General features: G+C 34.2%; 1 protein-coding gene across 1 annotated transcript in view; it reads right to left on the reverse strand.

Annotated features, from left to right (window-relative positions):
- Nucleotides 1–12,947, reverse strand: part of Tace (ADAM 17-like protease Tace) — a 71,811-nt gene that overhangs the window by 15,099 nt on the left and 43,765 nt on the right. The window contains exons 13-18 of the mRNA XM_089253892.1: nt 12,311–12,440; nt 9,429–9,530; nt 8,902–8,964; nt 5,434–5,507; nt 4,390–4,505; nt 3,975–4,053 (exon numbers count right to left, since the gene is read on the reverse strand). Of these exons, the coding sequence (XP_089110018.1) occupies nt 3,975–4,053; nt 4,390–4,505; nt 5,434–5,507; nt 8,902–8,964; nt 9,429–9,530; nt 12,311–12,440 (564 nt within the window). The remainder of the gene's footprint in view (nt 1–3,974; nt 4,054–4,389; nt 4,506–5,433; nt 5,508–8,901; nt 8,965–9,428; nt 9,531–12,310; nt 12,441–12,947) is intronic.

Genomic DNA, 12,947 nt, shown 5'->3' on the forward strand with positions numbered 1-12,947 from the left:
GAGCAAAAATGTCGACGTTGTTTACCTTGATTTCCAGAAGGCATTCGATCGGGTCCAACATGGCAAACTCTTGAAGCGTTTACACGAGATTGGAATAGGGGGCAACTTGCTGAATTGGATAGAATCGTGGTTAAGAGATAGGTCGCAACGAGTTATGGTGAACGGGGAATTCTCTGGTTGGACAGACGTCACAAGTGGAGTTCCTCAGGGAAGTGTCCTTGGCCCCATACTTTTTTCACTTTTTATCGATAAACTCGATCAGGGTATCGATGGAATTACTAGCAAATTCGCAGATGATGTGAAGCTAATGGGGGTAATCGGGAATGAAAGCGATAGGGAGTTGCTCCAGACCAACTTAAACAAGATTGCAGCATGGGCAAATGAATGGCGCATGACGTTTAGCGTAGATAAGTGCATGGTCGCTCATTTTGGTTCGAACAACCCACGGTTCTCTTACGAGTTGAATGGTGTCACTATCCCGGATGCAACTAGAGTCACCGATTTGGGAATTCTCATTGACGAGCGACTTAAGTTTTCTGAACATTGTTCAGCGGTTGTCAAAAAATCGAATAGAATGCTTGGTCTCATTTTCAAAAAGGTCTCTTCGCGTTCTCCTAAAGTCATTCTTCCTCTTTTTCGAGGCTTAGTTCGTCCTGGACTGGAGTATGCTGTAAGGTTTTGGAGACCATACCTACAGAGGGACATAGACTTGGTTGAAGGGGTGCAGAGAAGAGCTACGCGTGTCCTTATTGGCACACAGGGCTTGAGTTATGAAGAAAGACTTCATTTTTTGAATATGTTTACATTGGATGAACGCAGGTGTCGAGGAGATATGATCGAAGTGTTCAAAATTTTCAATGGGATGGATAGGATGGACCATGAACTTTTAGTACACCGCCAATCGACTGCTTTTACAAGGGGACACCAGTATCGATTGGTGAGGGACAATGCAAGGTTATGGTGTCGCAGGGAATTTTTCTCCAATAGGGTTGTTAATAAATGGAATAGCTTACCCCCGGAGGTAGTAAATTGTAACACAATTGACACGTTTAAAAAGAAATACGATAAACATGTTGGGGTAAATCGAGAAGCTATCCATTCTTAGAATAAGACAACCATAAGTATTCTTTATGGGCATTGTATAATATTTTTTCATGTGTATATAGTGTTTGTAATTTGTGTTAATTGCATTTTTAATTGGGTTGCTGTATTTTTGAAACATATGACAACCATATTTTTATGGGCATCTTTTTATCAGCCACCTCGTTGGGCATTTTGCCTGTTGTGGCGTTGTATTTGTATTTGTATTTGTATAAAGCCTATTGATTTCCTGTATCTTGTCAGAGTAAAAATTTTCCATGCAATTAACTCATTGTTTCCCCATTACAATATGCAGAATATCATTTTGTAAAGGAGTCCATGGCTTATATTTTTCTATTTTTCTTCATTTTATTTATTTTGGCAGAAATTGTCCGTGGGACACAAAACATTAAGAACCTTTAGTCAAACCCTTTCTGAGGAAAATACTGAGAGAAAAATAAAAGGAAGAAGTCATTAAGAAATTGTTTAAACAGTACAAATTTCAACTGATATAAAAAATGGTGGGAGTTCTGAAAAATTCCACACATACACAAGCCTTAATAAAAAAAACTTATTCTCAAATTGCCTACACTGGGAATCACTGAACTAGCATTATTAAATATTCATAATATATAATGCAGACAATCCCTATACATTCACATACTACTCATCATTCTGTGTTTCTTTAATTTTTACAAATATTTTAAAATCAATTGATTCTTTATGAATCTCCCTATAAAAATATTAACTTGATCTATTGATTATTGCACATGTAGAATTTGATAAAATAACTCTATATGATGCATGTAGAATGGTAGGTAGCTGTTCAGCCATCTCAGTTGAGGCATGTTTTAGTTCTGACATATTTTTACTTACGTTGTGAAAAATAAATTTCTTATTTGGATGTTTTCATTTTGGAAAATATCTCGCAACGAACTCTTCGGAAACCACAGCTATAGAGTATATTAACGAGCTTTGCTTTGAACGTCAACAAAATGCAACCTCAAATATAACAACACATTTTTCAGCAATTTAGTATTTTGTCTTTTTTTTCAAATAAATTCTTAGAATTTTAGCTCAACATTGATGAAATTTTTGTCACTCTTTTGTACTGATAACTATGACTAGACAGATAGGTTTACTGCACAATTGTCACGCCTTGTTCTGTTTCCATTCATTGTGCATAGAAATGTGGGGCCAAGTTCTCTCTCCCAGAAGCCGTGGATTCCTATTAAAATATTTATGTTAGTATCTATATCAAATTATAAGTATCTCTCTGGGGATCCTTTGGTCGGATTAGTCCATTATCTCTTCGAGCTTTTGTTTAAAGAGACGTCTGAAATCCACTTCAAGGAATGCATTAGGATTTATAAACTTTTACATGTCATTTTTATCCTCAATTGATGTCAAAAATGTGTTATGGGAACATGAAGGCCTCAGCTAAGAGCAGTAGTGCAAGCTTTGTTCATTTCTGCATTATATATAAGGGTGAAATTAACCCCTTCATGACAAAATCTGATAATATACACTGAAGAGCCAAAAAAACTGGTACACCTGTCTAATATCGTGTAGGGATCCCGCGAGCCCGCAGAAGTGCCGCAACACGACGTGGCATGGACTCTACTAATGTCTGAAGTAGTGCTGGAGGTAATTGACACCATCAATCCTGCAGGGCTGTCCATAAATCCGTAGGAGTAAGAGGGGGGTGGAGATCTCTTCTGAACAGCACGTTGCAAGGCATCCCAGATATGTTCAATAATGTTCATGTCTGGGGATTTTGGTGGCCAGCGGAAGTGTCTAAAGTCAGAAGAGTGTTCCTGGAGCAACTTTTTAGCAATTCTGGATGTGTGGGGTGTCGCATTGTCCTGCTGAAACTGTCCAAGTCCGTTGGAATGCACAATGGACATGAATGGGTGCAGGTGATCAGACAGGATGCTTACGTACCTATCACCTGTCAGAGTCATATCTAGACGTATCAGGGGTCCCATATCACGCCAACTGCACACGCCCCCATACCATCACAGAGCCTCCACCAGCTTGAACAGTCCCCTGTTGACATGTAGGGTCCATGGATTCATGAGGTTGTCTCCATACCCGTACACGTCCATCAGCTCGAAGCAATTGGAACCGAGACTCGTCAGACCAGGCAACGTGTTTCCAGTCCTCAACAGTCCAATGTCGGTGTTGTCGGGCCCAGGCGAGGCGTAAAGCTTTGTGTCGTGCAGTCATCAAGGGTACACGAGTGGGCCTTCGGCTCCGAAAGCCCATATCGATGATGTTTCGTTGAATGGTTCGCACGCTGACACTTGTTGATGGCCCAGCATTGAAATCTGCAGCAATTTGCGGAAGGGTTGCACGTCTGTCACGTTTAATGATTCTCGTCAGTCGCCGTTGGTCCCGTTCTTGCATGATCTTTTCCCGGCCGCAGCGATGTCGTAGATTTAATTTTTTATCGGATTCCCGATATTCACGGTACACTCGTGAAATGGTCGTACGTGAAAATCCAAATTTCATTACCTCGGAGATTCTATGTCCCATCTCTCGTCCGCCGACTATAACACCACGTTGAAACTCACTTAAATCTCGATAACCTGCCATTGTAGCAGCAGTAACCGATCTAACAACTATGCCAGACACTTGTTGTGTTATATAGGCGTTGCCGACTGCAGCGCCGTACTCTGATTGGTTCCATATCTTTTTATTTGTATACGCATGCCTGTACCAGTTTTTTTGGCTCTTCAGTTTATAGCTCATACCAAATTTTAAAACTTCCAATAGTGGTTTTAACAACACCTCGTTGTAACGAGATATTTTCATAGTTTACTGAATAAGACTATAACAAAATTTAATTAGTAATATACAAAAATCACTTGTGTGATATGAAAGCCTCTTACTTAAGCTGTTGATATTTATGTCTTCAATAATGTCCCAGAATCTTTCAACAATATCTTGCACAGTCTTCTTGCATTCACCCTACAAATAGAAATTCATTATGAATACATGCACTGAAACCAATAAAGTTAGTTCTCAACAGAACTATAGATTCATGGTGAGATGTATATATTTGATCATACTGCCCAAAATTTTTTTTTATAAAATATAATTTTACTATAATAATGCATCACAATTGATTGAACAAATTTGATTATCTATGTGTTTCAAAAATAATGTTGAAATAACAATAAATTAAAAAAATAATATATTTTCTTCAAGTTTTGCTCAGCAACACCTCGATTTTCAACTCACAAGCAACACTAATATGAAAAATTTTGCTTTGATTTTCATTGTACAAACATTTTTTACACTTACAGTTTCACAATAACCATGAATACAAGGGGTTCCATCCCGAAGTATTTCTGTTGGCTCAATAGGGCGGCATGTGGAATTCTGTGTTGGACGACAGCATCGCTTGCAAGCATCCTCCTCTTTGCATGATGAGAATGAAAAGAAAAAAAGAATGCTTTTTGAACACAGATACAAATAATCTGTAAGAGCACATGTATTTAAATACCATTACAATCATTATTAGTATTACAAAGTTTTCTTGATACAGTGAACCATGCAACAACAGTAAATCTCTCAATAACAATATTTTTTTAAAACTTGTTTGAAGGTGGCTTTCATCTAATGCTAAACTCCTCTCAATACAATTATATCCTTTACTACAATAAAAATCTTTCTATAATGTGGTATTTCTAAAACAGATTTTGAAACCTCTACAATGACATTTTTTAAACCTCGCTCAAAAAAAATTAATTTCAATATACTTTTAAACCAGCCATCTGTTTTTTTCATCGGAAAGTCTCAAATTGCATTGTATTTGTTACCAAAATATTGTGAAACCACCCAAATTGTTATTTTTACAATTGTAGTATTTTATTACAAACCAGAGGGGGTAGTAGTTCATAGTTTTATATTCTGTAGGCTAAAAAATTTTTCTGCGTTCCTTCCATTCTAGTTTTGCTTTGTGTATATATATTGCCTCATGGGGCAAACATTATTTTTGCTGCCCCAAACAACTTTAAAATTTGATAATTTTATGATGTTCTTTGTTCCCACCTAAAATTGCTGCCCTCCTAAATTTTGCCACCCGTGGCAGTTGCTACTCGGCCCCCCTCTAGTTCAGGCCCTGGCGTGACAGAGAACATGATAAGATTAAATTAATTAAACATTAAATGATAAGAATCAAAGGGATTTATATATAGAAACAATATCAGTAAATATAATTTCATTTTCTAAGAATAAAATGGGTTAAATGGCAAAAAATATTTCAACATGCTGGATCATGTTCTAAGAGTCTTGTGCAATATCTATAAAAAAAATAATTAGATTGCAAACGTTCATTCCACTCACCTCTATCACAAAGGCAAGAGTGAAGACCAAGAGTCTCACAAAATGGTACACATTCACCATCATGACATTTGCCTCTACATATAAAATAAAATTATCATTTTGTAGGTGATATTGTTCTATCATTTTTTAGTAAACTTTTTTAATTTAATGCTTCTAGTGACACACATACATATTATATAAATAATCTACATATATATAGTAATACCTTGACTTTCAAGGGGCCTATTTGCTATGGGTAATCAAAGTTGAAAATGAAGAATATTGGCTAAAAATGCATCAACTCATCTTGGCTGCCTTGAATGAGTCAAAGCCAATCGCATTGTTAGACCTCACTATATTTTATGTACTATATTATCTCCCTCGTGCTAGAAACATGAATGTGCAATGACCTTTGCAACAAAAGAATGTGGGAAATGACCTTTGCAACAAAAGAATGTGGGAAATGACATTTGAATGTTTAATACCCATGTTACTCTATGGAAGTTATTTTCCTAAAATATTTCGTAGCATGTGTTTTAGTAGAGATACACATTTAGGTTTCAGGCAAAACATAGCAAAATAAGGTATCCAAACAGATGATAAAAAGAAGTGAAAATTTTCACATTCATGTTTCTAGCATGGGAGGCAATATTTCTTGTAAAAGAAACTAATACAGTGGAAATCCTATAAAAGGATACCCTCAAAAACGAGAATTGCCTATATAATGATACTGTACTAGTTCCAACCAAAACACTTCTCGCAGTCTTCATATACCGGGTGGTCATAAAATAACTCTGCCAATATACAAGCCTTTGGATAATGAACGAATGCAAATAAAATTCATTGAGTGGGTAAATAGATATACATAGGGAAACAACATCAGTAAACCCAAAAAATATATATGAAGAGAACAATACAATAGAGAGAACATATGAAGTATGATTTGAAAGTATATTTGAGTTTACTGACGTTGTTTCCCTATGTATATCATCTCCCCCAAAAGGTAGTTTATATCTGGGTAAAATAGAATCGCCCATCCTCATGTTAAATGACAAACACCTGCCACGTCTCAGCAGTCAAATTATAACACTCTGGTTTTTTTTTTCTCAATTTATACTTTTTAATAACGCTTTTCTTTCTATCCTGCAGTGAGTTTGAGTATGAAAATATAGGTAATTTAACTTTTTGAAAACATTGATTTAAACTATTTTTTAAAAGAATAAAAGTTAATAATTACCAAAGTTATAAAAATTAATATTAATTATAATTAGTATATATTATATAGTTAGTATTATAATTATAATTTGTTAATTCAATAAAAATTACCAAATGTGATAAATACAAAGATTATAACAGGCAAAATATAACTTTATGTAACAATAATAAAAACCCAGCAATAGCAAATGTCTGTAAAATGTCTATACTAACATGACAGTACATTTGATTATTTTTTAAATTGCAAAAATTGGTATTTATACAAATACAAGGCAAAACAGGCAAAATGCCCAACAAGGTGGCTGAGAAAAAGATGCCCATAACAAATATGGATGTCATATTTCTAAAATACAGCAACCCAATCAAAAATGTAAAAATTAGTTGTAAATTTTATGATGCATTACTAATTGAGAGTAACTAATGGCTGAGACATTTTCTTTTAATTAGATGTAAAATTGTGAAAAGTGTTGAAAAAAAAAATGGATGAAAAATGAAAGCTTCCAGAATTGCTGTCTCTATTGAACGAACACAATAGCCAATAAAAAACAAACATTTTTTGACCCATGAATCATAGGGATATATAATCACCTTAAGATAAAATCCTTATACGAGTCATATATATACTGTTGTATTTTACACAAATTTCCCGGTAACATTGGGATAATAAATATAATGTATTGTAAAATTATATTTATATCATAATATAACAAAACTTAACTACAATGATACTCGATATAATGATAAACTCCCCCCCCCCCCTACAAAGATATTTTTTCAAGGCTTGTTTGGAAAAGCTTGTAGTTTAATATTAAACTATAGCCTTTTAATCTGATTCATTAGTATGACTCTCACAATACTAATATCATCGATGGGGCCAGCTGACGTTAATAAATGTTTAATAATGCAGCTGTTGTGGTCGAGTGGTGATAGTGACGGACTCGCATCATGAGGACCAGGGTTCAAACTATGGTTTCCAACTTTGAGGAGCAAATGTGAGCTGATCTCCCCATTGAAAAGTCTCACCACAGGGAGCAACAGGCCCACACAATGATACAATTATTCAATCATTACACTTCACTCATAGTTAAAAAAATTGATGGCAGCACTACATATAAGAAGCATTACACAGAAACAAACTTTGCATTAGGTTCACAACAAGTGTACATGTACATTCCAACATATACCAATTCGTTAGAGGTTCCACAGAGGAATATGAATGGATGCATGCATGGTTTAGTAGTAGCCTCTCAATATAATGGTACTCCCTCTATAGCAATATTTTTTCTTCGCAGAGTATCGTTATATTGAGGTTTTACTGTATATGCATGTTCATTCGTTGATTACCTTGGATGCATTTTACTGGTGAATCATTGATCCTAGACGCATAATTCTGGTTAGAAAGCATATCAAAATAATGTGTAAAAATCAGATACGTCATTTATGTTGCAAAAGGGTTCTATAGTTATTAAAATAAAAAATAACTTTTCATACAAATACAGAAGCCAAAACAGAAAAACTGCCCAACGAGGTGACTGAAAGAAATATGTCCATAAAAAATATGGATGTGAAATGTAACCAAAATACAGCAACCCAGTATGGTTGTCTTAATCAAAGTATAGATAGCTTCTTGATTTATCCACAATCGCCACAATCGATTATCACAAAGAATTAAGGAATCGCCCTGTATATTATATACATATTGACCCTCTCATGCTAGAAGCATGAATGTGCAAATTTTCACTTTTTTTTAATCAGCTGGTTAGATACCTTACTTTGCATTTAAGTTTTGCCTGAAATGTAAATGTGCATTCCTATTGAAACACGTTACCAGGGCCGGTTCTGGGCATTTTTTAAGTGTAAGCGAATAATATTTTGATGATAAAAAATAGCTCCTTTTCCATTTAGTTGACGCCCTAAAAAATTTCCCCCTTCATTTGGTGCCTTCTGTGGCCCCATAGTTTGCAGAATTCAAGATCCAGTCCTGCATGTTACAAAACATTTTAGGAAAATAATTTCCATAAAGTAACATGTGTAGAGTAAACATTCAAATGTTATTTACCACATTCTTGTTTTTCCAAGGACATTGCACATTCATGCTTCCAGCATGAAGGGGATGATAATATGAAACAAAAGCTGCAATCGATATGCACCAAATTACATTACTTTTATGTTTGTACAAGAAAATATCTCTTACTACACCAAATACATACATATATATTTTTCCAATAAATTTACAAGATTGTTATCTATTAAATATATGTGAATCTGACTTACCTGTCCAAACATGCTGTTCCATTTGGCTGCGGAAGAGATGGTGGGCAGTCCTGGGATTCACCAGTGAATTATTAAGAAAAATTAACAGTGACATACATGACATATACATGAACATACACTGTAGAATATGCTCAGAGTTACTGAAAATATATGAAATTCCCATTAAATTGATTGATGTTATGAATTTGCAGAATTTTCAAAATTAATTCAATTCTCCATCTTATACAATTGTTCTGATAAATTGAATGTGGTGACTCAGCATGCAGGTAACATTCACTATGTATGTAAAAAGTGCAGCACAGCGTGTTGTAAAAGTTTTCTGATTTTTATGTGTGCATAAGTATTACTGAGCATGCTCGATTTAGTGATAAGATATGTTGTTCTGATGTGGCAATCATTAAATCCAGGTTTCACTGAATTTGCATACAACCCATACTTAGTTTTTGGATACTATTATTAGGAATCAAAAACTCATATACAGTTTAACAACAGGTATAGCCACATTGCAGCAGCAAAATAAAGGATATGTGCAAAATGCTTCCCGTTTGCAAGCACTAGGCTGAGATTCTCTGCATATTACACCTCTATGAACAAGTTGACAGCCACGACAGCATGGTGCATTTTTGTCACTGAAAAAAAATATATATAAATAAATAAATGGGAATGAATAAAAAATTAAGATATTCCAATTTAAACTAATATGATATCAGTTTTAAGAACACACTTTGATACCACTCTGATATTAGGGACAATCAATAATGTCTCTGTAATGAGAATTCAGTTCTTTCTTAGTCACTATATTGAGAGCATATTTAATATGTATATGAATTAACAAATCTCAGGGGTGGGAAGTGACTAAGTCCATTTCGGAGCAGCTTTGGAGCAGCAAAATTCAGGATTTGGAGCAGCAAAATATAGGATTCAGAGCAGACATTTATAAATTGGAGCAGCGAAATTAACAATATTTTCGTTAACCCTCACCCCTTTTCAAAATAAAGCAACTGCATTTTTTTTTAATCAAACATCTTTTCATCAGCTTGTTTTTTGTTGTTTCAGGCTTTTGACACCTTGTTTGAAAGAGCGTCTGTCATAAAATTTTTCGCACCAGTCTTTAAAGATGATTTTTGCTTACTAGGGCACTATTTGCTGTCTGGAACAGCCGCCCTTCAAATGGGCTAAAATTTTTCTGTATAAGTTTTCAATTTTTTTTATACTTGAAAAGAAATTGTTGCAAAATGGGAGAGAATTTTGGAAGAATCAACATGATGTTTGGCGATTCAGCACTCATTATTCAGCAACATTGGAGATTTAACACTCGTTATTCAGCAACATTGGCGATTTAACGCTTATTATTCAGCAAAGTTTCTAAATTAGCAATTGGCGGACATGCGCTTTTTACTCCCGGAATGAAATTTTTTTTCATGAAACATCAGGATTTGACGCGATGACGATCGACTACAGTAATTTCTGCTGCTTCCAGTGGCGACTTTTTTTTTGAAAACGGAAACTGACTTGCATTTGCGCTTTAAAGCTGAAAGACCATTGCAAACCATCTTCAGTTGCACGATCACGGATAATATCGGGATTTGCGCTGGAAAGCCCGATTCAGGGGCAGATAGTTTGAATGAGGCGATAGTTCAAGTACAGTGGAATAAAACATGCTCTTCTCAGAAACAATAGTTTCGCGGCAAGCAGAAACAAAAAAATTTTGGCGTCCTTTCCGAAATTCCAGGCATACTGAGTCAAAATTCGCTATTTGGCGCAGAAAAATACGAAATTACACTATTGGAGCACGATGGCGCAAGATGTTAATTTTGGCGCAGTGCAGCACAATTGGCGCAGAGTTCCCACTCCTGAAATCTGCAAAATTAATAGTACAAGGTATCTATAATCGAAGTGCTTCTATGCTGAGAACTGTCTAAGCCATACTCATTCATCAGAAAGCTATGAAACTTTGGAAATGTCTCAATGAAAAAATGAAGAAGAAACAGAGGAAAAATATTAGTTTTGACTTTCATCACTAAAGGTTGTTCCCTCATGCAAATAGAAGCACAAATGCTAATTTTTGCAACTACAGTCGAATCCTGTTATAACGAACTCTAAGAGACCAGAGAAATCATTTTGTTATAACAAAATTTCATTATAAAGGAATTCCAGGTTTTTACATTGTTCCTGTGAAAACTTATATGGGGGATTAGAAAAGTGTTCATTACAATGAGATTTTTGCTATAGCGGTATTTGTTAAAACAGGATTCGACTCTATGGGGCCTATCTGCACAGGGTTTTTAGACATCTTCAGCCAAGCAGTTTCCATTCCCAGAATTTCACTAATGAATATGACTGAGTTTACAAGAACATGCTTTTTTTGTAAAACAGTTTTAAAAAAACCGTAATTCTGCACCAGAAGCTTTGCTGAGATATATTTTCCATATTTTAAAGGATTTCAAAATTTCTCCCTATCTTTTCAAGATGTTTTTAAAGTTTTGAAATTTCATAGTTTCCTGATGACCAATTAAGACAGCCCAGAATGAGGAAACTTCAATTACAGAAACCTATTGCAAACAAATAAAAAAATCTCTTAGTCATTCACATAAGAAATGAATGCTGTTCTGAGACCTTGAAAATACCTAAGAAATATCAAGAGGGTATTCAGTACTATATACCAATAACTAGTTCAAAAACTGAACTAGCCTTAGAGGTATATTTTCAACTATAAAAATGTTTGAAATGTGCTGGCATATATCATCTTGAAAGCTATTTATTAAAGTAGAAATAAATTATTTCAATTATTTTTAATGGATGCTTCTATTGAATAAATAAAATTAATAAATATTATTTAGCACAAATAATTTTATGTATGAGCCCTACTTTTCAGCAAAAAAAGGTGCTACAAATTTAATAAGTTATAACTTGGCTAGTTTTGTTTTTAACAGAATGGATCTTTTTTTTGGTTTTACATGTTTGGTTCATGAAGATTTTTCTGCTCGATATAATTTATAGAACCCAGAGATTGTGTAAAAATTTACATTTTGTAACTTTTCCAGAAAATAATATTTTGACTTGAACGACTGATATGATGTATGACAAAATTTGAAACATTTTTGTAATTGGAAGTAACCTTTAAGACTAATGGTTAAGGAATTAGCTATTAGACAATAAGAGTGGATACTGCATATAATATTAAAAAATAAATAAAAAATTAGCAAGTTATGCAACCACTCATCTGGATACTTTTAGCCTTTTAGTATAGGGATAACAAATAACTCTAAACCCAGATGACTGCTTAAAACTTAAAACATAAGGCTACATCATAGAAGCTAGGTGATAAAGTAAGGTACATACATGAAATAACAAAAATAAACAAACGCTGAACTTAATTGCCAAAATGAAATAAAATAATTAGCATTACCTACAAATAGCTCCTGGTTTCAATCGACAGTCACTATCACAACAGGGATTGTCTTCACTACCAATTAATCCAGCATCACATTCTTCTCCTTCCTCAACTAAAGAATTTCCACAGAAAGACTCTTCCGGTTCTGAAACAAAATAACCAGTGTCAATAACACTAACCATATGGAGAAAATGACTTGAAAAAAAACTTTCAAGATAAACACAGAACATTAATATTGGCAGCACTTAATTTTCAATTTGGAACTAAAATAATAATTTACTTAAAAATATAATTAATTCACAAACATTTAACATTTTACAAACCTGTCAATTTCCCTCAAGAATTTAAAAGTACATCAAATGATTAAACCAAAACAACATTACCTATGATTTAATAAACCTATTTATCACCACTTTGGTCAAAAAATATTCCAACTGAATTTCTCATATGATATCAAAGGTACCGGCTAGTTTTCAATCAAGAAGCGATCTAGGTACTTGATCTATCTATTGTTGAGAATATTGTTAGAGTATATTTTGTTTGTTTGAAAACTTAGGTTCCTCTTTATTTTCTTATACATATATATATAGTTTATGCTTTATAAATATAGTGAAATTCCTGTAGAACCATACCCTCTAAACTGAAGAGCCAA

The sequence above is a fragment of the Pholcus phalangioides genome, unplaced genomic scaffold (assembly GCF_987345545.1).
Source record: "Pholcus phalangioides strain wild (caught in Gottingen) unplaced genomic scaffold, Ppha-v1.0 ptg000039l_1, whole genome shotgun sequence".
Taxonomy (NCBI): Eukaryota; Metazoa; Arthropoda; class Arachnida; order Araneae; family Pholcidae; genus Pholcus; species Pholcus phalangioides.